This window comes from Triticum aestivum, chromosome 7B, assembly GCF_018294505.1.
Source record: "Triticum aestivum cultivar Chinese Spring chromosome 7B, IWGSC CS RefSeq v2.1, whole genome shotgun sequence".
NCBI lineage: Eukaryota > Viridiplantae > Streptophyta > Magnoliopsida > Poales > Poaceae > Triticum > Triticum aestivum.
The window spans coordinates 459019105-459045446 of record NC_057813.1 but is presented as its reverse complement, the minus strand read 5'-3'; the positions used below and the strand labels follow the sequence as shown (position 1 = coordinate 459045446).

Genomic DNA, 26342 nt, shown 5'->3' with positions numbered 1-26342 from the left:
CGCGCTGCTTTCCTTTGGCGGAGGCGACAGAGGTGAGGCTGGACCAGGCGAGGCGGCGGCGACATCGAGGGTCGGTGCGTCGTCCATGGCCGGGAGTGTGAGCGGGCGGGAGGGTTTTGGGAAAGTGGAGGAAAATGGTGGTCGTTGTGGCACCGACTGACGGGCCAGGGGGAGGAGTAGGTGCGCATCGCGCGCGTCCGTTTCTTGTCTGCGCCGACGCAAATGAGACTCAAACTTGGGGCGGAAATGGGTCGACATGCGAACGAAAAGCGGACGCACGCCCCGTTTGTGTCGGCGCATTGGGCCTACTTTTCTGTCCGCGATGACCCAAACGGACACGTGTGGACAAAATGGGCCGGCGCGGTGGAGTTGCACATATGACAGTTATCTCTGGAATTAGAACCAGGGCAGCAAATTTTACATGTAATTTTTATGTTTAAAAGGCCATGCCTATATGCAATGATTCAACCCCACGACCAAATCTGTATCCCCACAGACTCTGGTATTTTCGATGAATAAAATGTGCCTTCATTAAAAAAGAAAAAGAACTCGACACGAAACCGCCTTGACTTGAGAAACCGACTTCGCCTCCGAGCCGTGTATGATTTGGGCCCTAATAAATGTACATTATACTCGAGCAACAACGCATCCACGCCGACTCTGACGAATCTTCGTTCTCTCGCCGCGGCGCGAACTCCCACCGCCGGCGCCCGCGCACCCATGACGAAGGCGAGCCCGGCCGACGCGGCGAGCGAAGGGATCCGAAGGCTCACCTATCTATCCCTCGTCTCCAAGGTCTCCTCGGAGCTGGAGGCCCACCTCGGCGACGTCCAACGCAACGTCGCCGAGTTCATCGTCCACCTCGGCCGCGCCTCCCCCTCCGTCGCCGAGTTCGACGCCAAGCTCAAGGACCACGAGTTCGTCGTGCCGGACTACCTCGCCCGCACCCTCCACACCGTCATCCGCGCCATCCCCGACGCCGCTCCCGCCCCCGCCCCCCGAAACCCCACCGCCGCTCCCGCCCCCGCCCCCCGAAAACCCACCGCCGATGGCGATGAGGAGGAGGAGGACGAGGGGGAGGATGGGGCTGGCGGTCCGGAGCTTCACCAGGTGTGCCACGGGACGGTCATCCGGGTGGTGGACGCCGGGTGCTTCGTCCGCCTCGACGGGGCGCGCGGCCGCGAGGGGCTCGTCCACACCTCCCGGATGCCCGCCGCCGTGAAGCGCGGCCAGGAGGTGTTTGTCAAGGTCGTATCCGTGCAGTGGGGCAATCTGGAATTGTCGATGGTGGACATCGATCAGGAAACTGGAAGGGCGCTCCCGCCACCACGGCGTGATGGTCAGGATGCTGTTCGGAGGGCGAATCGATCTGCTGGTCCTGCCGGAACCTCTGGGAAGAGGATTGGGCTGTCTGGAATTGTGATTGAGGAGGACGGTGCTCGGCCTGCACCACGAAGGCCGGTCAGGCGAATGAGCTCCCCGGAGAGATGGGAGCTGAAACAGCTGATTGCTTCGGGGGCACTGAATGTGAGAGACTGCCCTGCGATCGATGATGATGATGGGGGGATACATTACCAGGAAGAAGCAGAAGAAGTAGAGGAGGAGCTCGAGATTGAGCTTAACGAAGATGAGCCGCCGTTCTTATCTGGACACGGCCGGTCCTCGATTGACTTGTCCCCGGTGAGGATTTCCAAGAACCCTGAGGGGTCACTGAGCCGAGCGGCGGCACTGCAGACTGCGCTTTTCAAGGAACGGCGTGATATTCGTAGTCAGGAGCAGAGAGCATTGCTTGATTCCATCCCCAAGGATCTGAATCGGCCGTGGGAGGATCCTTTACCTGATGCAGGTGGGCGGTGCCTCGCACAGGAACTGAGGGGTGCCGGCTTATCAGCACAGAGCATGCCGGAGTGGAAGAAACGGGCTTATGGGAAAACCGGAACATTTGGGAAGAGGTCGAGCCTTCCGATACAGGATCAGAGGCAGCAGCTTCCCATTTACCGTCTGAAGAATGAGCTTGTGAAAGCTCTACATCACCATCAAGTTTTGGTTGTTATCGGGGAGACAGGGTCAGGGAAAACTACGCAGGTTACTCAGTACCTTGCTGAGGCAGGCTATACTGAAGCTGGAAAAATTGCGTGTACGCAGCCTCGCAGGGTTGCTGCGCAGTCTGTTGCAAAGCGGGTAGCAGAGGAGTTTGGTTGCCCATTGGGAGAGGAAGTTGGTTATTCTATACGCTTTGACGATCGAACTGGACCTGATACGGTCATTAAGTACATGACAGACGGCATGCTCCTACGGGAGATTATGGTAGACAAGAACCTCTCTTGTTATTCTGTGGTCATGCTTGATGAGGCACATGAGAGGACCATCTATACAGACATTCTCTTTGGCTTGCTGAAGCAGCTCATTAGGCGGAGAACTGATCTCAAGTTAATTGTCACTTCCGCCACTCTTGATGCAGAGAAATTCTCTAGATATTTTTTTAATTGCAACATTTTCACGATTCCAGGGAGAACGTTTCCCGTGGAGATACTATATGCAAAGGAGCCACAGAGCGATTACATGGATGCTGCATTGATCACAGTATTGCAGATCCATCTGAGTCAACCCGAAGGTGATATCCTCTTGTTCTTGACAGGCCAGGAAGAGATTGATCAGGCCTGTAACTCTCTTCATGAGAGGATGAAGGTGCTGGGTAACGATGTACCAGAGTTGCTAGTCAATCCAGTTTACAGTGCTCTTCCAACTGAAATGCAGTCAAAGATTTTTGAACCTGCTCCTCTTGGGAAGAGGAAGGTGATTGTGGCCACCAACATAGCCGAAGCATCTATTACGATAGATGGGATATACTATGTTGTTGATCCAGGCTTTGCAAAACTCAATGTGTATAACCCGAAACGAGGACTGGATTCACTGGTTATCACTCCGATCTCACAGGCATCAGCTAAACAAAGAGCAGGACGTGCTGGGCGTACGGGCCCAGGCAAGTGTTACCGTCTGTACACTGAGAGCGCCTATCGTAATGAAATGCCCGCCACGACTATTCCAGAAATTCAGAGGATTAACCTGGGGTGGACGGTTCTTAATATGAAGGCAATGGGGATAAATGAACTAGTGTCATTCGACTTCATGGACCCTCCAGCACCTCAAGCACTTATCTCTGCTATGGAACAGCTATACAGCCTTGGTGCCTTGGATGAAGAAGGCCTACTTACCAAGCTGGGGAGAAAGATGGCTGAGTTTCCACAAGAACCACCACTTTCAAAAATGCTCCTTGCCAGTGTGGACCTCGGATGCAGTGATGAAATAGTGACTATCATTGCAATGATCCAAACTGGCAATATATTCTACCGGCCAAGGGAAAAACAAGATCAGGCAGATCGGAAGAGGGGCAACTTTTTCCAGCCAGAAGGGGATCACATCACATTACTCACTGTGTATCAGGCGTGGAAGGCAAAGCAGTTTTCAGGGCCATGGTGCTTCGAGAATTTTCTCCAGATAACATCACTAAGGAGGGCACAGGATGTGAGGAAGCAACTCCTGGAGATCATGGACAGGTATCGGCTTGACGTTGTCTCTGCCGGCAACGATCTCACCAAGGTAAGGAGAGCCATTGCCGCAGGTTTCTTCTTCAACTCTGCCAAGAAGGATCCCCAGGGAGGATACAGGACACTTGCTGATCATCAGCAGGTGTATATCCACCCAAGCAGCGCCCTCTTTCATCAGCAGCCAGAGTGGGTGATTTACAATGAGATTGTCATGACCACAAAAGAGTACATGAGGGAGGTGACAGCCATCAACCCAGCGTGGCTCGTCGAGCTGGCACCAAGGTTCTACAGATCCGTGGACTCGGCAAAGATGAGCAAGCGGAAGCGCCAGGAGAGGATCGAGCCTCTGTACGACAGATACAACGAGCCCAACTCGTGGCGCCTCAGCAAGCGCCGTGGGTGATTTTTGTCGGTACATAAATTTGCTTCTTTCTTGGCACCTTTCTCCTTGCTGTAAGTTTGAGTAGTTATTGAAGTGTAAATACACAGTAAGCTCTCAGTATGATACTAGCAGTATAGTGAATAGTGGCACATCTATGTAGCTTTTCTTCTTTGTTTTGGTTTTTGGCTTGAAGTTGGAAGTCTTGTGAGGCTAGTTTGGTGTACGAATGCAGATAAGTTATTCCCATCACGAAGCTTTATTTTCCTTAATCGTGTATAACTGCTGAGTGGAACACTTTGAATTGCTATGATTCGCACTTGGTTTAGGCCTCGTTTGGCAGGCAAGTCTTGAGACCAGTTTGGTGTACCAGTATTGAACCGAGCAAACCCCAGAATTACTCGCCAAACCATGGTCATTGGCCTTCCTTGGTGTCTTTAGGGTCTATAAAGGAGTAGTATTGCAATTGGTAGTCGATAAGATGCACTTGGTCAGAGAGGTTAGCGATGATAAAGATATTCTTGTTATGTGCTTTTATAATCAGATGGCTCTGTGAGCATTATGTTGAAGAATTTGAGCTCAAGTGCTACCACCTTCCTGATCCACATTACTAGACATTGCAATTGTCCTTTTTTCCATAGTGTTGTCCTTTTTGTTAGATGATGATCCGATGCCAGACATATGAATTGTTAGTTGCTAGGGCTGTTGATTCTAAAGCTAGTATATGATAGAGATAACTGGTTCCAAAGTCCCTTGAACATAAAATGAATTGTTGTTGCTGAACTCAGTCTTTCATCAATTTACTGGTGAAGCTCCAGTGCTGCAAGCGTATTCTTGCAAGCTACTCCCTCCGTCTCATCATGTAAGACGTTTTTTGACTCGGAGGGAGTATTGGATAACCTAGGAAATGCCTTTTGACTGTATCATTTATGCTCTTCAGATCACTATCTGGAATGCTAGTCCTGAACCTTGTATGCTGTTTTTTTTTTTTGGAACCTTTTATGCTGTGTTCAATTTAATACAGCTAATCAGAAGTTCAGGCTTCTTGACTAAAACAAATCAAGGAATTTTAACCTTTTATCAACAAGTCATACCAAGTCTACGCGAAAAACAAGTCCAAATTGCAAACTTGTATACGAAACTAGAAACAACTCAAGACTTCCTCCTAATGTAGCCCATAGCATGTTCTAGCTACTGTCCAATCAGATTTGGCACAACATGTTGTTCGATTGGCATTCTCTCTCTGGCTGTGCGTCTTGTGTATCATAGATTCACATAGAAGATAAAGAAGAACATTTCATGGACTTATGCAACCAGAATTGTACTGTCCTTCGTGTGGCTACTGTTTTCAGGCGAAGTAATTTACTGCAGAGGAGAGCTGCTGTGTGTTGGCAGCATTATACTCCGTGGTACATACACCAAAGTGATGACAAAATACTTGAACACTACTTGACCACTAAGATCAGATTGCTGAAGCGCTACTTCCTGATTGCTGCTCAGTACAACATATTCCAAGTTTCTGTATACTGCTGACTGCTGAGATTATCGGGAGAGTGACCAAAACAGCCAAATCATGATGCATGGCACACAACAAAAAGTGGGGAAACCGGATAAGGGGAATGGGGACATCTTCCTGGAACTCCCGTCTTGCGCTTATATTATTAACATTGACGACCTGTAATTATGTTGCTATACAGTGATGATCTTTATATCAATGGAAAGACTGAAGCAGAAGTATTCAGAAACTGGATGGTGCCATCTGGTGTCAGGAGTCAGTAGTCATCGAAGTAGCAGGGCATTGGTTCTTCTTTCCTAGACTTGCGCCTACTGAGCAGCGACTTGAGGAACTTCTTGCTCTTCTTCGGAGTCTGCTCGTTTTCCTTGGGATCATCTTTGTATCTATCAGCATATGACCGCAGCGGTGCCAATCTCTTGGGATCTGAAGTTGTCTGCATTTTCAGCAACATGAAATATTGTGTCAGTGCTGTAAGGCATATCATCCCTGGTAATCTTGTGTTCACAAGCCAGCTTGATTTACCTGGACCCTGACACTTGATGTCTTGAGCAAGGATGGCTTCTTTGAGAGTGACCCAGACCTTGTGAGTGGAGTTGTCGAAGAAATTGGTGAATCCGATCTTTTATCTGTTTCACAGAAACAAAATTGGCCACAGAACATTAGTATATTTAATTAATCGAGAAATTTTACTGTCGTACCTCCATCAGTTGTTGATTGGACTTATTACTACTATACCTCTTTTGGTGGGTATTGCAGTATCAGAAGGTGGCACGAAGCGTGTATGCTGCGCTGGAGAGGATGAACGTGCACGCTGGGAAGGTGCACGGGCAATCGACCGGATCTTGCTGCAAATGGTAACTTTCAGTTTGGCGACTCAGCGGCAAAGTAAGAAACCCAAGCTGACTTTTGTGGTTTGCAAAGTGAAACTGACCGGAATGAAGTTTGCTTGTCTTTGCTTTTTGTTTGAGCTGCGGATGTTGCTGCCAACATGTAGGCATTTCAGGTCAAAATCGAGTTTAAGATATATATCCAATACATGTCGGCCATTTTTCATGGATTGCAGATCCTTACTACTGAAGGCCGGATGCATCTGCGTAGTCCTGTTCTTGACCTTATTCATCTCGCTGAAGTTGGGCACAGCATCGGGAATTGAATCATTTCCTGCTGAAATCACGTGTGCAAGGGATCAAGATGTCTCCCCCAGGTTGACTCTTACTCGCTTGTCTTGCATCTTGAATGTGCCGACAAGCTAGAAAACAGAGTCACAGGAAAGGCATGAAGATATCTTATGCCTACGTACCTGGTAAGATGTACCTCTTATGATACTTTGGCGCGGTGATCACCAAAGATTGCTGCGTCAGGCCTTCTCTGTTCATGCATGCTTGGCTCATTTGAGTTCTCTGAAACCAGCCACTTCGTTAATCCGAAGCAATATTACAAGGAGATTAATGCTGAAACTAACTAAAACCTGCTGGATGCAGGAGACCCGCAGATTGGCTTCGGCCACCTCGTCGAACCTTTGACCTACAAGGCTGGAGACTTTGAAGGATATGGACCCTAGGTGGTCTACAGTGTTGACGAGGGCCTTCACAGCGTACTCCTTAAGGTTACTCACCACCCTGTGTCCATATGCATACACATAAACAAAAAATGAGCGAACGGGAGGAAGATTTCTGCTGATTAGCTACATGATCTTGTGCAGCATACAGGATGAAGCAATGGGTATATGACATACGCCTGCTTTACATCTTCCTGTGTGTAGGCTAGTTCGAAATACTCCGCTGCAGAATATAGTTGCAACCGCAGAGTCTTGAGATCCTGCATAGAGAGGTTGCCGTTGATATGAAAATGCCCAAGCTACATCTGTTCCAAATGCCTAATTTGGTGCTATTTTTAAGCATTTGGGCGTCGAGTTGGTTCTAAAGGTGGGAGGGAAGATGCATCATTGTAGGGGAAGAGAGAGAGAGAGAAACACGAGCATAATTTGATTGATAATAAAAACTGACCTTGATGGTTTCAGAGAAGATGAATGTCTCCCCCATCTGCACCTCCTCCGGAGCGCCGCGCATCCCTGGGTCGGCGGCGGCGCCTCTGCTCCGGAAAGGCCCCACTGCTTCCACCATTCTGGCTAACCAACCCTCTGTTCCTTTGCCTCTCTCAAGTCTCGTTTGATCAGGAAGCTGGATGGGGGGAGTATAGGATGTTATGGCGATGGTGGTGCAGAAGTGGAGAAGCACTCATGGCGATGAATTCATGGAGCCGGGAGGAAGAAGGCCGCGGGGGTTAGTCATTAGCACGACAGGTATTTGTTTAACTAGTGCTGGAAGAGTGGCTGTGGTGATGGCCCGGCAACGGCAGAAACAGCTTAGGCTCCGTTCGGTTCATGGGAAATGCGCAGGAATTTCAGAGGAACACTGTTTCCGTAGGAACCTTTTCCTTGGCAGCGTTCGGAACGTAGGAATAGCTGCCGGGCCATCCTCCGGTAAGTCTCATCCACCCATAGTTTTTAAAGGAAAAATAACATCTGCCCTGAGCTCTTGTTTTTGCACAGGCCCGAGGCACGGGGAAGGAAAAGCCTGCTTCAACCATCTACATGGGACCCACATCCTGGCAGAACAGATGATTTGTGCAAGCTGCACGCACTGAGCTGTACTTTTTCACATATAAAAAACGTTGGCTGGGGCTATCCTGTGTAGATTTCTCCTCTTAGGGCCTGTTCGCTTCAAAGGATTTGTAGACTTTCCAAAGGAATGTTCATTCCATAGTTTTCAGTTCCTTCACTGGCGTTCGGATCAAGGGAATCAGCTACAGCGTTCCTATGGAAAAGTTCGTAAACAGTGGTCATTTTACAGGAATCTAAACATCTGGTCTGAACCAATTTTTGGGCTGAGGCCCGAGGCAAGCCAACTCGCAAGCCAAATAAAATATTCCTTTCGCATGGGTGGGAGAGAAGCAATACCAGCATGCAGCGGTTAGAACACTTGGTGCCTGAATAAAATACTCAATACTGTTGCATCAGTAGTACGGCTCCTTTGCTCATACCTCTAGACAATTTCCTGTGAACCGAACACCCTTTATTCTTCTATTTTGCGAACTGCAGGAATGTACTGTACAGCCAACCGCATTCCTATACTTTTTTACATCCCTTTGTTTTTCTTATCTGTGTATCGAACGGGGCCTTAGTTTTCCTACGTTCCGAACAGCGATTCTTTTCTTATTTCCCTGTTTTGGGGACCCGCCGGATTGAACTGTAGAGCCAACGCTATTCCTGTGTGGTTTTATATTCCTTTGTTTTACTAACCTGCATACCGAACGAGGCCTTATAATAATGCCATGCAAGGCAAGGCAAGGCAACAGGAGACCTACCCTCTTTTCTAGGCAATTAAGGCAACAGGAGACCTGTGAATCTGTGATAAGATAACAACTGCTCCAGTCACTCTACTGGATGTTGACTGCATATGTAGGACTGCGTACTTAACTAGTTATATTATCAGCTAGTCTACTACATGTACCCCGCGGCTATGGTGGTAATCCATTTCCATGTAGATCAAGGAGCAGGTGACTGACAGGCAAAGCACTGCAGAGTGAAGTGAAGTGAAGTCGGTAGGGCTAGGCACTGAGTTAACCACATCTGGTCAGTTGGTGAAGATGCTTTTGGCACACAGTGTGCATCCATCCAGGTAACCAAAAGGCTCAAATCAAAAGAAAAGAGAGAAGTCAGGATGAGATTTGGTTCCGGACACTCGGTTGCTTTCTTTTCTTTCCATGTAGTGTTCATCATTTCTGCCTCCACGCATATGGGCCCGCCCTCCTCATGACCATACTGCTGGTCTCATCATAATCACAAACTCTAAAGATGCTCTTCTCAACAACAACCCCAGCTTACTGATATCAATCCTTCACTAAATGTGTGCAGGGCTGGGGAAGGTACCTCCTTCACTAAATGTGTGCAGGGCTGGGCATGCACCCACAGGATCCAGAAGAAGTGCTTTGCTTTCCCGTAGTACAGTACCATATAGGCTCAACTCCAAGCAAGAACCTTGGGGGATTAACTAGTGGTATTTCCTCTGTCTGGGACATGATTGGCTTTCGCCTTGATTAAGCAAAGTCAAAAGTGCTCTGTCCTCTGTGTCTATCGCCCATGGATGCAACTAGTATATTGTTTCATGGCAGTTGTGTCTGGTTAGGCCAACTCCACCGCGCGACCCCATCCTGTCCGGACCCGTCCGTTTGGGGTAAACAGACAAACGGAGCGGCCCAGCGCGGGGGAGCAAACGGACTTTTGTCCGTTTTGTGCCCGCTTTCGACCCATCCGCGGTCCAAGTTTGCGCCGCTTTTGGGGTGAAACGGACACCATGCGGACGCGCCGGCCGTCTGCGCGTGTCCTCCCCTGGCCCGCCCGTTGGTGGTACAGGACGGGCCTTTTTCTATCCACCCCCCTCCCTCCCTCCGGCCACATCTCACTCCACTCTTCTCCACTCTTTCCCTCGCCGCCGCCGCCGCCCGCTGCCATTGCAGCCGTGCAACTCGGACGCACGCTCGCCCAGCCCCTTCCCCTCGTCGCCGCCAAGCTACCCAAGCACGGCCACCTGGTTTGCGCACCCGCCGACCGGATTTGGGGCGGATCCGGTCGGTCTTGAGCTCTCCCGGCTGTGGGAGGCCGGGCCGCGCCATGGACTGGCCGGGCACCTCGCCGGAAGGCCCTGGCAGAGCCACAAGGCCACATGCAGGCAGTGGCTCGTCCTCTAGCCGCTCGGATCTGCACTGTCGGTGGTCCGTCGACAGATACGCGAATGGTGGCCGGCCGGGCTCGGTGCTTGCCCAAAAGCTCGTCGGCGCACCGTTGCCCCTCATCAAGTGCGACCACTGCCCAAGGGTGATCGTGCACCGTGTGTCTACAACGCTGGAGCATCTCGGATGGGTGTTCATCAAGTGCTTAAACGATGGGGTGTGTGCTCTTTTTAGCTTTGGTTTGTGCTCTTGGATTAGACTAGTGGTGCTAACTTTAAGTTTTATTGTGTAGAATGGATGCAAGTTTTGATATTGGAAAGAAGAGTACATCGATATATTGATAGAGCGAAATGTAGTACATGTTCGTGCACTTTTAGCTGGCCTAGAGGCTTTAGATGAGACAAGTGCACTTGTTGCTAGATTAGAGGCTAGGCACGATACTACGTGCGAAGAAGCAACAAGGCGCGATACTACGTGTGAGGAAGCAACGTCGACTTCTGGCTTGAAGGAGAAAGGAGGGTGCAAAGTCGAGCCTCCTCCACAGATCAACAATGAGTGCATCGAGAAGGCCCTAACCCAACTCAAGGGAGCGGTTATGGAAGTTGGGTATCTTCTCAAATGTATTCTTGTGGTTCTTGTTTTCTTTGGCCTTACTTTACTAGTCAAAATGTAATGATGTATTGTCATGTACCAAAAATGAATGATAAAAAAAGTTTAAGGACTAGCAAAGAAATATGCACACAGACAAGATGCGGCCGGGATGCGGCCGCGCACTGGGCGCACGGCCACCGCATCCCGGAAACTGTCCGGACATGACCCCATTGCCCTACCCAAACAGACAGAATCCGGACAAAACGAACGTCCGTTTGGGGTCAAGCGGTGAAGTTGACCTTATTGCTTTTACACTGCCTGGGCTGGGGCAACGGCTCGGGAATCTGGAGCCTGCATGTGTGCCGCTGATTCATCAGAAACTGGCGCACATCGCGCCGGATCAGCAGGCATACGTGGTGCTGGATAAATACTCCCTATGGATAGGTTGTATGGAAATTGTAGTGCTTCTACTTGTGTTGTAGTGAGGGAATGTCAGCCAAGACGCAAATAAAAATTGTCTATGTTTCAGTTGCTCGTGTTTTTTTGTTTGAGTTGCTCTTGTGTTGTTTTTAGAAGAAAAGGGCTCCTGCCCCGGATCCATTTCAACGAAACCAAACCAAACACAGTATCACTTATTACAGCACGCGAGGGGAGACTGCATGTCAACCCTAGCCAAGTCTACCAGAACTAATAAAATGACATGGTTCAGGGGAAACATACGCCCCAGAACACAAGAATGAAGACAGATGAGGATGGAGAAGGATTTTGAGGGAATTGAGTGATGATGAGAGTTGAGAATGTTTTCGCCAAATTAACGATCTCAGTAATACTACATGCTAACACACTGCTGCCAAACTGCGTACTCCCTCAACTATGTACTAAATGAACAACACTTATTTTGGCACGTAGTACTTTAATGTCAGCCCTGTGCCACCAATGAGGCATCTCTTTTCTCATCCACAAGAAAAGCTCTTCTCTTCCTGTCGGCGCCGCCGCTGGTCCGTGGGGTAGTGTGGTAGCGGTGATGTCCATTAGTAGAAATAATGTCCCCCACGTTCTATCCCCGTCCTGATGGTGCGTCTAGCATTGTCGGAGGGCGTGTGGAGGTTTGTCTACGTCGGATCTTGTGGGATTCGGTCGGTGCTGGTCTTTGATAGATCTGTTTGGATCCGGTCTTTGTTCGTCTTCGTTTGGGTGTTTACATGTTTGATCTTTCTGATCTATGACTTTCTTCATCAACGATGGTTGCTACTCTGGTGCGCTGGTTCTATGGGACCTTAGCACGACGATTTTCTGACTGTCTATTACAACAAGGTTTGTCGGGTTCCGATGAGTGAGGGGTGATGAAGCCGGCACGCTTTCGGCTCGCTTCAGTGCTTGTAGTCGTCGCTAGGTGGTCCACAGATATGGTTGTAATTCTTATTATCTTTGTTGTTCTTTTGTACTATCATGATTGAAGATAAATAGGTGGGAAATTTCTCGAAAAAAAATGTCAGCCTTATGAGACTAGAGGATATGGAACTGAATGTGAATTGAGGATAAGGGTGGTGTCAAAAATTCAGGTCCCGTGACCAACAGTTGCAAAGTATGCCGCGAGATTGCAAGTTTGCACTTGTCTCTGTCACCTATTCCCCTCAGGCCTTATTCGGGTAATCCTCCTCCCAAGGGGATTGAAGAGGATTGGAGGTGATTTTGGCTTGTAGAGGGTTTAATCTGTAACGTCCCGGACACATCCGCCGGTGATCGTTACTCCTGGCAGAATCTAGACTGGCCCCTACGCACTTTGTCCTCACTCGTGCGCACCCGGAAGCAACTTTCTGGTCGGTCACCCATCCTAAAACTACTCCAAGCTGAGCACGCTTAACTTCCGAGTTCTGTCCGATGAGCTCCCGAAAAAGAAGGAATTCCTTATTGATATGAGTAGTCTATCATCCCTAATAATCCAGGCTATCACATAATCCCCCTCAATCCCTGTCATTCCCCTTCAAAATCCACCTCAACCGAACAAGGCCTCAAGGTTTGGTGAACAATGCGATCAAGTTCAGGGTTCAAGAGCGAGTGACATACCACCTCCGATTCTGATTCGGAATACAGGAGATTTCACAATAGATGTTGTAGGGATATGGAACAATTCCTAGAACTACACAGCACCAACTTCCTGTTGATTGATTAGCTTGTCAGAAATATAACTTTGCTATTCATCACATGCACACAGGACCAGCATAAAAAGGAGTCACAAGTACCTGTGCATTATCAGGTTTAAGAAAGAAACACTCTGGACGAGGAAATAATTAACATGAATCAGATATATCTCCAGATTTTTCTTTTTCATTTCAGTCTGTTTCTAATATCGCAGCTACAAAGCCTTACACCATGTAACTTACGCGTTTAGTTTCCACACCAGTTTGTTACCAAAATTGTGCTCTTGAAGGTAAGCCGTAGCATCAACGCTAACAAAATGAACACCGCAGCGCAGAGTGATGAGTTAGTGACCTAAAGGACTTATATGAGCAATTCTCCTCTGGTTCTGCAAAAAAGATCAAATAAGCCTTCCAAGGAAATATCATGATCTCTGCCGAAACTGCTGGCATCTTTCACTATATGCAGTCTCTTCTATGTCTCTGCTTTCGAGTAATTGATCGACCCAGGCGAACCCGTCGCACGGTGAGAGCGTCTAGCAAGATATCCAGCGAGCACTCTACTGCCTCGGCTTGCTCTTCCAGTTTAAACGCGCTGAGCTCAGGCCGCATGTGCAGTTCTGAGAGGAGGCCGGCTGCGGCTGCTGCAGTGCAGGTACGATCCCATGCCGGCTGAGGTCTGTTTTACGGAAATATATCAGCAAAAGTAAGAGTAAGAGACGCGAAGAAAACCACCGATAAAGACACAAAAAAGTTTAGTTTTTAGCTCACCGCAGTTTATGCATCACCGAGGCGCTCAGCATAGACAGTGAGATACAAGGTATATCTTCCTCCCCCCATATTGCAGCCCATCTCTCCTATAAACATCAGATTATTAGGACCCACTTAGCTGCTTGTCAATTTTAACATGCTTTATTATACACTCCTGCTTAACACTGTGACTTTAACCTAGAGGTGTGAACTGGTGACCCCTGGGGCACCCTCTAACCCTCTACAGTTCAACCAAATGAATTAAGTTTCCAAAATTACAGGATCCAGGCAGAATCTGCTCTCCTCTGCACCCCAAATGACAACAAATTGTGGTTTCCCCTTGCTTGTCTAATGGGAGTAGACAATCACATGGAAGAAGGAAAAAGATGAAGCTTATCTGAACGGCCAAACTAGTTTGTTTTATGCAAACCAATATTACATCAATATGGGAACAAAGATTTTTCAGGAGGAACTGGACACAAACTAATAGGAGTGCAGTATGCTAAATGAGGAATGCACAGAATCATACCTTCAGCCTTCTGTATAATGCAGCAGAATTACTCCAGGTACCATCAAGCAAAACTAAGTTAAGAGGTTCATGTTGCACTCCCTATATTGCAGAAGTTAACTCGTTACCATCTACTAATACATACCAACAGCCACAGAATACACGCTTAAAGACAAGAAATACACACTCCCTCCTGAAGGCCAGCATTCATGGTAAAATCATCAAATTTAAGATCATTGACAGACTTGGGGGTTGCACTCTTGTTTGGGTAGAGAAATGAGACCTTCGCCTTTCCTGGAGGGCAAACCAGAAAGGAAATACAGTATTTAAATGTGAAGAACATGGATAATCATACACATCCATATGGTTACAAAATTAATTACTGAAGCAATCAAACAGGATATTTCCCCTAAAGAGTAATTAAATGGGATCCACAGAAAATTTCATTCCTAGTAAAATGATCCAAGCATTGATACTTGCAATATGCATTTTTTGTGTGAAACATCAACTTCTGAAGTTCTGCCGTGATCAATCAATGCAACTGGAACAAAGGATTCAGTTCAATAGCTATACAGATTAGCTGAAATCCAGTGCATCGGTAGACTCACTCACAGTAATTAAAAAAAACTAATGGAAACAGAAAAGGAACAGAAACAACACACAGAATTCGGTACAAACAATCCACTAATTGAGTCACAAAACAAAAGGTAGCCTTGGATGTCATTTGCTCAATTTCAAGCTGTTAAGGATGTGGGATAAAAAACAGCAAGAGGTAGAGCGGCTACTGTTTGCACTGATTACTGTAGCATCCATATATGTAAGGATGGAGCATCAACTAAACAAAGAACAAGCAAGATTTCTAGTCTCTTCCCGTCATTTCAAATAGACCATAGAGCCTCCCTCCAGAGCAAAGGAGGAGAGCCCTGCTAGCAGGCAGAAGCGCCTGATCTCGGATCCATACCAAACAGTCCATACTACGCAAATAAAGTAAATCGAAGTAAACATAGCGAGTGAACCTATCAGAACAGACATGGTTAAGGCCTACAAGCTCTGGTCCCAAGCAAGAATCCACATGTTTGTTTATCTAAGGTGGGTTTGAGATTACCTGAACGCTGGAATGCATCCCACATAATATCTTCATGCTCTTGGATGCCAAAGAGGCACAACGACGCAGCTTGGATGCCAAAGACTTGCCAGAGTAACTTTCCAGTGTTGTTTTGCCGCAAGAAGTCCTGAAAGAACAGAGATGCTTGCACAATCCAAAGAAAGGACATGGCAACAAATACAGCTTTCTATCTTTAGACAGACCTTTGGATGCATGTATAGCCAGAATCTTATCCCCCTCCACAAATTGCAAGGGGCGAGTTTTGAGCACATACAATCTTCCATTGGTAGCCAACACTGCAGTTTTGGAGGTCAACACATCAGGCAAACTCTTGAAATTAAGATGGTGAATGGAAGGTAAATGTATGCAAAAATAAGCTTCAGTTCAGTAAACCATTGAACACAGGTTGCTGCATTGTGTATATATATAACACTGAATTCTTTTACGGACTCGTACGCTACCTTCTGGCACAGGTACCCCCTGCTCCCGAGCAGACGGCAACCAATCTGCCGGGCGGAGTAGTACTGCAGCTTCTGGTCGGAGTCGGCGAGCGTCTCATAGACGGCCCTGTGCTTCCTGTCCTCCACGTCCTTGAAATCGCCCTGCAGGTTGAGAGAAAAGTCGAGTCGTGATTTCGCTAGCATTCCCGTGGATTCAATCCCTGCCATTTCGAGCACGGAGGCAGCCATGACCTCAATAGATCCGGTAGGGGGGTTAAGAAAAAGGGCGTCACCTTCAGCTTGGAGCCGACGCCGCCAAATCGCATCTTCTCACCGGCCACGGACTCCATCTCGAGCAGCTGGCGGACGACGGAGGCCACCACGGTCGGGAGGGGCGAGGAGGTGCCCCATCTCTGCCACTCCTCCGAGCTCACCTCGCCGCCGCCTCCTCCGGCGCCGGCGGGCCCGGGGAGAGCCTCCTCCTCCGCCTCTTCGCCGGCTGTCTCGGCGGAGAAGGCCATGAGAGCGCGCGGGGGGGCGGGGCAGGGGCGCGGGGGGGCGGGGCAGGGGCGCGGGGGCAGAGGCGGGCCTGGCGAGTGGGGAAGGAGGGTGGAATGGTTGGGGCGGAGGAGCGGGAGACGGCGGTGGAAGGCGAGGGCACGGGTGGAGGCGGGAGGAGCCAGCATTGCCGCTGCTGTGTTTGTTTTTTTTAATTGCTCGTCGATGCAGGGGAACACCAGTCCGAATTTCGGAACACCGAAAATGGTACAGCAGCGTTTTAGATTTTTCACCTTTTTCTGATTATAAACTCAGTTTTGGCCCTTCAAAGTCCAAATCTTGCCCATCCATACACCAATACCAACGCATCTGATTTTCCCGATGATCATCATATCAAAACACGGTTATTGCTATTATATAAATCAAACCGATCGGTCTGTGCTGGTCTTCAATAGATTTGCTTGGATCTATTCCTTTTTAAATAAAAAAAATGGGCAGCTCCTATACATTCATTCAAGGTTGTTCACTGCAAATAATGGCCTTGATCATATCAAGACACTCATTAAACCAACTAGAACCAGAACTTTTTCTGCCGATTTGGCCAGAACATGAGCAGCCTCATTACACGTACGAACAACATGTCTAAAAATACACGATGTAAACTTTGTAGCTCTACTCTTACTATCGTAGACAATGACACCAGGTATTTGTCCAAGCTTTATTGTTGGACTTTCTTAATCACCGAGAAATAGTCTGAGGCCAAAACATTTGGACCCCTGTGTTTTCAGCAAGGATAAGTGTTTGACGAACAACATATGTAAAATGGCATATAAATTATACAAAAGTGACAATATAATAGCATTTAATAAAAAACTATAGATATGTTTGAGACGTATCAAGACCATTTTTGAATTGATGTCGGTGTCTCACACCTGTTGGAGCCTGCTAATCTATTGCTATTCAGCAAGATAAAGTCAATATAAGTGTAAGTGCATCTAGTGCCACCCCTAGTTGGTTTTGGAGTATTGACGACAAAGTTGGTTGAGGGACTAATGCGTTTGTGAGAATTGCAGGATAACGCAGGTAGTGTCCCTCATTGATTCGTTTTACCTACCGGAGATGACCCCTAAAATGTATGAAGACATTGAAGACAATGGTGGTGTGTGAAGAGGTTCACATTGAAGACTATGACATGAGAAGACATTGAGTGAAGACTATGGAGCGCGAAGACTGAGTTGTTTCATTGTTTCCTTTTCTTCTGTGTTGAGTCATAGGAACCACCGTACTGTTAAGTGGGTCCAAGTGAACTAAGTCAGAGTGACTGAAGTGATGCTCAACCCAAATCCTATGTCTTCGAGCGAAGACAATGAGAGCAAATCTTATCCGGAGCTGGATGAGTCAGCTTTGCTTGTAGCCTAAGTAAAGTTGTCGTGTGTGTTTGAAATCTGACCGTTGGAACACGTGTCAGTTCCTTAGTGACCGAGGGTCATTTCGGACATATTAGGTCGGGTTGCCTTGTGGCTATAAATAGCTCACCCCCTACACCATAAATTGGTGGTTGCTCAAAGTTAGTTTACGGCTTTTGTCGTTTTGAGAGTAATCCACCTCGAAGCCTTTGAGAGAGAAATCCTTGCGAGGACAAAACCGAAACACCCAGAGCCAAAGAGTGTTAGGCATCACTGAAGTCTTTCTGTTTGTGTGACCTGAAGACTTATTACACTTGAGGACTGTGTATCCTCTAGCCGGTTAGGCGTCGCGTTCTGAGCATCCAAGAGTCATTGTGGATTGCCGGGTGAACGAAGTCTGTGAAGGTTCAGAAGTCTACCTTGAAGACTTACCAGAGTGATTGGGCGAGGACTAGGTGTCCTTAGCTCAAGGGGAATAAGGTGAAGATACGGTCTTCTGAGTTGAATCTCAGCCTCCCTAACCAGATGTACAGTTGTCACAACAACTGGAACTGGTCCAACAAATCCTGTGTCTTCAACAAGTGACTGGTTCTATCCCTTCCCTCCTTTACTTTGAGTTTGTCTTCGTGAAGTCATTGCTTATCTGTCTTATCTGTTTGACTTCAATGTTTGACTACTATTGTTGATTGGCTTCATACTATCTTCCATCTTGATTCTTACTACCTAGCTGCTATTAGTCTTCGTACGTTAACACTATTGCATACTTGACTATGGCTTGCTCGTTGTAGTTTATCTTCCGCTGCATATCAATTAGGTCATTTCTATTGTTTGTCTTCGAAACTTCCACGTTTTGAAGACTTTGATAAAAATCGCCTATTCACCCCCCCTCTAATCGATAACTAGCACTTTTAATTGGTATCAGAGCAAGGTACTCCCTTGTTCTGTGTGATTCGGTTTAACCACCTGGAGTTTAGCTATGTCGACTGTAGGGATAATCAAAGTCTCCACTGCTTGCCCCGTGTTCGATGGAACTGAATATCCCTACCGGAAGAATAAGATATGCATGCATCTTGAAGCCATTGATGTCGACCTCTGGTATGTCGTCAAGAACGGCGTTCCCAAAACTGGTGAAGGTGTCACCCCTACTGATGTCAAAAAGTTCATTCAACTGGACTCCACTGCAAAGAACATCATCTGCGGTCATCTGACCAAAGGACAGTATGGTCGTGTGAGTGCTCTGAAAACGTCAAAGCTGGTCTGGGACTGGCTATCCAAGGTCAACGAAGGCGTCTCAACCCAAAGAGACCAGAGAATCAGTGTTCTTCGCAATCTCTTCAACCGCTTCAAGAGAAACGACAATGAAAATGTCCAGCTCACGTTTGATCGCCTCACTGACATCACAAATGAGCTTCAGGCTCTTGGCGCCACTGAGATCACCACGCATGAAGTCGTCAAGACACTACTGAGATCACTTGGCAGCTCCTTTGACACCTATAAGGGCATATTTTTCCCTCAGGTGTTTTGGTGATTGATGACAATGCATTTGCGGACTAATCGTGTGCCTTGAGTTTCTCATGTTATTCGTATCTAGGCACGAGACGATTCGGTGCCCCTCGGAGACTATTGAAGTCGGTGTTGCTCTGCGTTTCTCTTTGGTGGATTTGAGTCGTAGGAGAGCCGTACTATTAAGAGGGGGTCCACGTCAGAAAGGTTTGGGTGGAATCAACACGTACACTTGTTCCTCCTTTCCCTGCATTTTGGAGCTTCCCTTTGGTATCGTGGTTGTGCGGAAATCTGACGACTACTGCTGTGCTTGCGGTAGTACCGCAAGTACACGTGGTAGTACCGCTGTGTGTCACGGTAGTACCGCTCATCTGGAGCGGTAGTACCGCGGCTCCCTGGCCTTGTGCCGCTCCGGTGCGGTAGTAGGGGCGGATGTAATTTTTTACATCCGCGCCCTCCACGGTAGTACCGCTCGTCCAACGCGGTAGTACCGCGGAGGCCCATGGTAGTACCGCTCCCTAGGAGTCGTAGTACCGTGGCCCTCCTACCTAGTACCGCAATGTCGCGGTAGTAGGCGCGGATGTAATTTTTTACATCCACGCCCGCACGGTAGTACCGCGCCTCGCGGGCGGTAGTACCGCGTCGGATTTTTGTACCTCCTCCGGTTCAGCGGAAGTAGGCACGGATGTAATTTATTTCATTCGCGCCCTTCCCAGACCGTGACCTTCCTGCCTTGCGGTAGTACCGCAGGTGGGTGCGGTAGTACCGCGCAAGCGGTAGTACTGCCCCCTTTTCAGGCTAGTTCCGGCCTGTGTTACTGTCGCGGTAGTACTGTGGTTAGCCACGGTAGTACCGCACAACCTCGCGGTAGTACCGCGCCCCTGGAGCGGTAGTATCGTGTGTCGCGGGCTGAACATGTGGATAACGGTTGGATTTTGTCCACGACTATATAAGGGGTGTCTTCTACCTCTAGTTGATTACCTCTTCCATCTCTAAGCTCCATTGTTGCTCCAAGCTCCATTTCCACTCAATCTCTCTCCCTAGCCAATCAAACTTGTTGATTTGCTCGGGATTGGGTGACAAGTGCCCGATCTACACTTCCACCACAGGATATTTGATTCCCCCCACTTATCCCTAGCGGATCTTGTTACTCTTGGGTGTTGAGCACCCTAGACGGTTGAGGTCACCTCGAAGCCATACTCCATTGTGGTGAAGCTTCGCGGGATTATTGGGAGCCTCCAAGTGTTGTGGAGATAGCCCCAATCTTGTTTGTAAAGGTCTAGTTGCCGCCTTCAAGGGCTCCAATAGTGGAATCACGGCATGTCGCATTGTGTGAGGGCGTGAGGAGATTACGGTGGCCCTAGTGGCTTCTTGGGGAGCATTGTGCCTCCACACCGCTCCAACGGAGACGTACTTCCCCTTAAAAGGAAGGAACTTCGGTAACACATCCTCGTCTCCACCGGCTCCACTCTTGGTTATCTTATCCCCTTACTTTTGCAAGCTTACTTGTGCTATATCCATTGCTTGCTTGTGTGCTCATTGCCTTTGCATCATATAGGTTGTCCACGTAGTTGCACATCTAGACAACCTATTTCATTGCAAGGTTTAAATTGTTAAAGAAAAGTCTAAAAATTGTTAGTTGCCTATTCACCCCCCCCCCCTCTAGTCAACCATATTGATCCTTTCAATTGGTATCAGAGCCTCGTCTCTTTATTAAGGACTTTGCCGACCGAAGAGTATGGTTGACGTCAACGACGGTGCGGAGGAACACTCCGGTGTGAATCCCATCTCGTCTTCGGCCGAAGGGAGAACCTCGGTCTCTCATGAGGAATTCAATGTGGCTTTAGACACATTGAAAACCTCCATGACGGCCGAGGTTAAAAGCATGTTTACTGAATTCCTAGAGGGACTCAAACTATCTACCTCGGCGATGAAAGTGGGTGATCCCACTAACAAGGTGACGGATGCTAACCCCGACAAGGGGGAAGCTAATAGTGAAAAGAGTCCGTCTACTAGTGGTAGAAATGGCACCGGCATCTATGCCCATGTGGAACCCCCGGTGTATAGAGGACCGATCCCCTCTACGCATTTGAATCATGCCGGTCCTCCTCCTAAATATGTGAAAAATGAAGATTATGATTCTTGGGTTTATCGCTCCAAGCGTCATTTAAAACATGTGAATACTAACCTTTGGAGAATTATTGAAGAAGGTTTCTATCCTCATGATCCAAGCAACTTCACCCCTCGAGAAGAAGTGGACAATCAATTCAATGAGAGTGATCTCTTCATCATCCAAGATGCTATCCTTCCCGAAGATCTCCCTCATCTTCGACCTCATGTCATGGCTAAAGAAGCATGGAAGTGTGTCGAGCGTATGTATCGAGGAAGTGCTAGCATTCAATGCTCCAACTATGAAGTGGTGCAAGATGAAGCCGATGAGTTTGCAATGAAAGAGGATGAAGAACCTCGTGAGCTCTTTCGAAGAGTGACCAAACTTGCGGTCGCACTCCGAGATCATGGGAGCAAGGACACGGATGACAACTGGATCAAGCGCAAGTTCCTCAAGGCCATGATGCCCTACAACAAGGCCATGTCCTCCGTCATCCGGCAAAGACCGGACTTCCACTCCATGACCTCTGGTGAAGTGTTGGATGAGTTTGTTGCAATGAACATCTTGGATAAGACCGCCGACAATGCGGTGCTCCGTTCCCAAAGGGCAAAGAAGCTCAATCTTGCCTTGAAGGCCAAGGTTAGTGTGGAAGAAGAAGAAGAGGAGGAAGATGAGGAGAGCAACCCCGAGGACACGAAGTATGATTATCATGAGCACATGGCTCTTGCCTCAAGACAGTTTTGGAGTAAGAAGACTACAAGACCCAACTTCAACAAGAACAACTCAAGTGGCCTCAAGGGGAAGCAACGAGTCAGAACTTGTTTCAACTGTGGCAATGTCAGCCATTTCGTTGCGGATTGTCCATACGAGAAGCGAGAAGACAATGGTGGCAAGTTCATTTGAAAAGACAAAGCCAAGTCCTTCCCCAACAAGAACAACTTCACCAAGAAGACTCCTTCTCGCGGGTTGGTGGTTCAAGAAGAATACCATGAGGATGACGATGATGATGAAGATGGTGAAACAATGGCCATGGCATCCGTTGCCATTGTCTCAACTCCTCGTGTGTCTCTCTTTGATGCACCTAACGAGAACATCACCGCCAAGTGCCTCATGGCTAAGGCCACCAACAAGGTAACCCCCAACATCAAAACCACCATTATTCCTAACCCTCCTTCAACGGATGACTTTGATAATGGTAAGGGGTCTAATGAGGAGATCAATGAATTTGAGTCCTTCATGAGTAAGCTCAAGGGCAAATCCAAGAAGCATTTCGTTGCTCTCTTGGAACAACTTGGTGAAGCCAATGACATGATCGAGGCTCATGAAGAAACCATCACTAAGATGGAAAGTCATAGTCGTGACTATGCCGATGAGATATCGGATCTCTCTAATGCTCTTGAGGAAGAGCGTGGGCATCGTTTGGCTCTTGAGGAGTCACACAACGATGGTCATGCTAAACTAAAGAAAGATCTTGATCATGCTCTTGTTGTGTCTCGTGTTCTAGCTTCTGAGAAGGCTAAACTTGGGGTTGATCATGTTAGACTCATGGAGGAGTTTGATGTACTTGACAAGGCCCACAAGGTCTTGAAAGGTGCTCATGCCACCCTCAAGGAGTCTCATGCTCAACTCCAAGTTAAGCTAACCAAGGAAAAGGCCACATTTCCTCACATGGTCTTAATTGATAATGCAAATGCTACTAACCCATGTTGTGAGCATGTGCATCTTGTGGAGGAAAATGCCAAGTTGAAGGAACAATTCGAGAAAGGTCTTGTGTCATGCATACAAGGCGAGAAGAACCTAAATGACCTTTTGAGCAATCAAAAGGAAGTTGTGGGCAAGGAGGGAGTTGGGTTCGCACCCAAGTCCAAGAACAAACAAGGAGAAGAAGAGCAAGACCAATCGACCTCCTCCGCTCACGCAAACCTTTGTGAAGGAGGGAGAAGGTGCTCCTAAGGAGAAGAAGAACAATGGGAAGAGTGCTGAAGCCAAAGAGCGCAACGCCATCTCTCCCAACAAAGCCGGCGACTTTAACCCCTCTTATGTGTTGTGCCGTGCTAGTGATGGACATGTTTATGCTAAATTTGTTGGTTCTCCTTATGAGTACATTGAATGGTCTATTTGGGTTCCTAAGACCCTTGTTACTAACATCAAAGGACCCATTACTCAATGGGTACCTAAAACCAAGCATTGATCTCTTGTAGGTGTTTGCTTCCGGTGGGGGATCATGGTTGCTCGATAGTGGAGCAACAAATCATATGACCGGGAGCAAGGACTTGATGGTGGACGTGCATAATATCCCATCTATGCCCACCAATGTCGAATGGGGTGATGCCTCACATTCTAAGGTATTGGGTCTTGGCAAGGTTGTCATTTCTCATGATCTAACGATCGAGAAAGTCATGCTTGTTGAGTCCCTTGCGTTCAATTTACTTTCCGTTCGTCAACTCGCACTCATGGGGTTTGCCACCTTCTTTGATATTGATACCGTGGCCCTCTTGTGGAGCAAGACTCTTAAAGTAGTCTTTGTTGGGCATGTCGAGAACGGCCTCTATGTGGTTAACTTATCGGAGCAACCCACTAAGACCGCGACATGCCTAATGGCTAAAGTTGATGTGGGATGGCTTTGGCATCGCCGTTTAGCCCACGTCAATATGAGATCTTTGCAAAGTCTTCTCAAGGGGGACCATGTTCATGGACTAACGAATGTTAGTTTTGCCAAAGATCGTGTTTGCAGTGCTTGTATCGAAGGAAAGCTTCATGAGACGGCTCACCCTCCCACGACTATCATCTACTCGAAGAGACCCTTGGAGCTCCTTCACATGGACCTCTTTGGGCCCCCATCCTTTGATAGTCTTGGGGGTAGAAAGTATTGCTTGGTGATAGTGGATGATTATTCAAGATACACTTGGGTATACTTCTTCAAGAGGAAGAGTGAGACCCAACAAACCGTCATCGACTTTGCAAATGAAGCTCAACGTCAACACGATGCAAAGATCTTGACAATAAGAAGTGACAACGGCACCGAGTTCAAGAACTACACCTTGGATGAGTTTCTTAGTGATGAAGGGATCAAGCATCAATATTCTGCACCATATACCCCTCAACAAAATGGTGTTGCGGAGAGAAAGAACCGGACGTTGATGGATGCGGCAAGGACCATGATGGCGGAGTTCAAGTCTCCATACAACTTCTGGGCCGAAGCCATCAACACAGCTTGTCATGCATCCAATCGGCTCTATCTCCGCAAAGGCTTGAACAAGACTCTGTATGAGATACTCACCGGGAACAAGCCCAATCTCAAGTACTTCCGGGTGTTCGGGTGTAAGTGTTTCATTCTCAAGAAAGGTGTTCGTTTGTCTAAATTTGAAGCTAGAGCTCATGAGGGCATATTTGTTGGTTATGCTACAAACTCTCATGCTTACCGTGTTCTCAACAAGTCCAACAGACTCATTGAGGAGACGTGTAACATAGAGTTTGATGAAAATAACGGCTCCCAAGTGGAGCAAAGTGGTACTTGTGATGTAGGTGATTAAATTCCTCCCCAAGCCATAAGAAGAATGGGTATTGGTCATATCTTACCCATTGAGGAACCCCTTGTGGCCGAAGGAGAAGGACAATGATCCACTCAAGTGGAGCCATCACCTCCCCAAGACCCACACGCTTCCGAAGAACAAAGTGAAGGCCCTCACCTTCATGAACAAGACCAAGGGCAAGATCAACCTCAAGATGGAGGTGAACCTCCAAATGATGCCCAAGGTCAAGTTCTTCCCCTCGAGCAAGTTCAAGATCATGAGCAAGCTCAAGACGGCGCTCAAGATGATCAAGTTAACCTTCCTCCTTCCACACCCGAGGAAGAATTAGAGCGTCATGCCGCGAATATTGCTTCCAAACTCACCACCCAAGGCCATCTCATGGAAAACGTGGTTGGAAGTCTAAGAAAGGGGGTAAGCACTCGTAGACAATTAGCTAACTATTGTGAACATCATGCGTTTGTCTCTTGCGTTGAACCCCAAAAGGTCTATGAGGCGCTCGAAGACTCGGATTGGCTCAATGCCATGCATGAAGAACTAAACAACTTCGAGTACAACAAGGTGTGGAGATTGGTGCCAAGACCTTCGGGGAACCACAACGTCATTGGAACAAAGTGGATCTTCAAGAACAAGCAAGATGCTCATGGGAACATCATTCGCAACAAGGCAAGATTGGTAGCACAAGGCTACTCCCAAGTCGAGGGCATCGACTACGGTGAAACCTTTGCTCCCGTTGCTCGTATTGAATCCATTCGTTTGTTGATTTCTTATGCTTCCCATCACAACTTTAAGTTGCAACAAATGGATGTGAAAAGTGCTTTTCTTAATGGTCCCATTAATGAGTTGGTTTATGTCAAGCAACCCCCCGGGTTCGAGGACCCCTACTTCTCGGATCACGTGTATCAACTTGATAAGGCACTCTATTGCCTTAAACAAGCCCCACGTGCGTGGTATGACCACCTTACCGAGTTGTTACAAGATCGTGGATTTGAAGTAGGACAAATCGATCCCACTCTTTTTACTAAGAAGGTCAAAGGGGAGTTGTTTGTATGCCAACTATATGTTGATGATATTATCTTTGGTTCTCCTAACAAAGCTTTCAATGAGGAATTTGCCGCTCTCATGACCTCCAAGTTCAAGATGTCTTCGATGGGAGAGTTGAAGTTCTTCCTTGGTTTTGACATCAAACAACGAAGAGAAGGAACCTTCATCAACCAAGCCAAATACACTCAAGACATGCTTAAAAGATTCAAGCTAAGTGATGTCAAGCCGGCTTCTACACCAATGCCTACCAAGTGCCAACTTGACATCGATCCCAATGGTAAAGCGGCGGATCAAAAGGTATATCGCTCCATGATTGGCTCCTTGCTTTACCTTTGTGCATCTAGACCGGATATCATGTTGAGTGTGGGGATGTGTGCACGGTTTCAAGCCGCACCAAAGGAAAGTCACTATGTGGCGGTCAAGAGAATCTTTCGATATTTGGCTCATACCCCAAACTTTGGCTTATGGTACCCAAGAGGAGCAAATTTCAAGCTTGAAGGTTTCATGGATTCCGGTTGGGCGGGGGACAAAGTGGATAGGAAGTC

The 26342-nt window shown here is 47.7% G+C and overlaps 3 protein-coding genes across 6 annotated transcripts; 1 reads left to right on the top strand and 2 right to left on the bottom strand.

The window, feature by feature from the left end:
* The first annotated feature begins 626 nt into the window (after positions 1 to 626).
* Positions 627 to 4664, top strand: LOC123156097 (probable pre-mRNA-splicing factor ATP-dependent RNA helicase DEAH5). The gene has a single exon (XM_044574263.1). The coding sequence runs from the start codon at positions 721 to 723 to the stop codon at positions 3949 to 3951; it is 3231 nt and encodes a 1076-aa protein (XP_044430198.1). The 5' UTR covers positions 627 to 720; the 3' UTR covers positions 3952 to 4664.
* An 886-nt stretch (positions 4665 to 5550) lies between these two features.
* On the bottom strand, positions 5551 to 7799 carry LOC123156098 (putative protein ABIL2). Of its 4 annotated transcripts, none has more exons than XM_044574266.1 (9): positions 7450 to 7799; positions 7179 to 7261; positions 6912 to 7062; positions 6744 to 6843; positions 6515 to 6607; positions 6375 to 6411; positions 6179 to 6288; positions 5966 to 6069; positions 5551 to 5876 (listed from the first exon to the last, which is right to left on the bottom strand). In XM_044574266.1, exons 1-9 carry the CDS (start codon positions 7564 to 7566, stop codon positions 5700 to 5702), a joined length of 972 nt encoding a protein of 323 aa, XP_044430201.1. In that variant the 5' UTR covers positions 7567 to 7799; the 3' UTR covers positions 5551 to 5699. The 4 variants fall into 4 exon arrangements, with proteins under 4 accessions (XP_044430201.1, XP_044430202.1, XP_044430199.1 ...); XM_044574267.1 differs by having other exon boundaries at positions 6515 to 6604; positions 7450 to 7798; XM_044574264.1 differs by having other exon boundaries at positions 6375 to 6423; positions 7450 to 7796.
* A 5254-nt stretch (positions 7800 to 13053) lies between these two features.
* Positions 13054 to 16423, bottom strand: LOC123160839 (uncharacterized). The gene is made up of 8 exons (XM_044578684.1): positions 16000 to 16423; positions 15728 to 15868; positions 15470 to 15562; positions 15267 to 15393; positions 14349 to 14455; positions 14183 to 14263; positions 13675 to 13760; positions 13054 to 13582 (listed from the first exon to the last, which is right to left on the bottom strand). The coding sequence occupies exons 1-8, from the start codon at positions 16390 to 16392 to the stop codon at positions 13363 to 13365; spliced, it is 1248 nt and encodes a 415-aa protein (XP_044434619.1). The 5' UTR covers positions 16393 to 16423; the 3' UTR covers positions 13054 to 13362.
* Positions 16424 to 26342: the final 9919 nt, after the last annotated feature.

Excerpts from the sequence above, each read along its gene's own strand:
- LOC123156097 (XM_044574263.1), top strand. The coding sequence starts at position 721 with ATGACGAAGGCGAGCCCGGCCGACGCGGCGAGCGAAGGGATCCGAAGG.
- LOC123156098 (XM_044574264.1), bottom strand. The coding sequence starts at position 7,566 with ATGGTGGAAGCAGTGGGGCCTTTCCGGAGCAGAGGCGCCGCCGCCGAC. Across the intron at positions 6,424-6,514 it reads GATGCATCCGGCCTTCAGTA|CAACATCCGCAGCTCAAACA; the intron begins GTAAGGATCTGC and ends ACATGTTGGCAG. Across the intron at positions 6,289-6,374 it reads GACAAGCAAACTTCATTCCG|CAAGATCCGGTCGATTGCCC; the intron begins GTCAGTTTCACT and ends TACCATTTGCAG.
- LOC123160839 (XM_044578684.1), bottom strand. The coding sequence starts at position 16,392 with ATGCTGGCTCCTCCCGCCTCCACCCGTGCCCTCGCCTTCCACCGCCGT. Across the intron at positions 15,869-15,999 it reads GCGTCGGCTCCAAGCTGAAG|GGCGATTTCAAGGACGTGGA; the intron begins GTGACGCCCTTT and ends CTCAACCTGCAG. Across the intron at positions 14,264-14,348 it reads ATGCTGGCCTTCAGGAGGGA|GGAGTGCAACATGAACCTCT; the intron begins GTGTGTATTTCT and ends TCTGCAATATAG.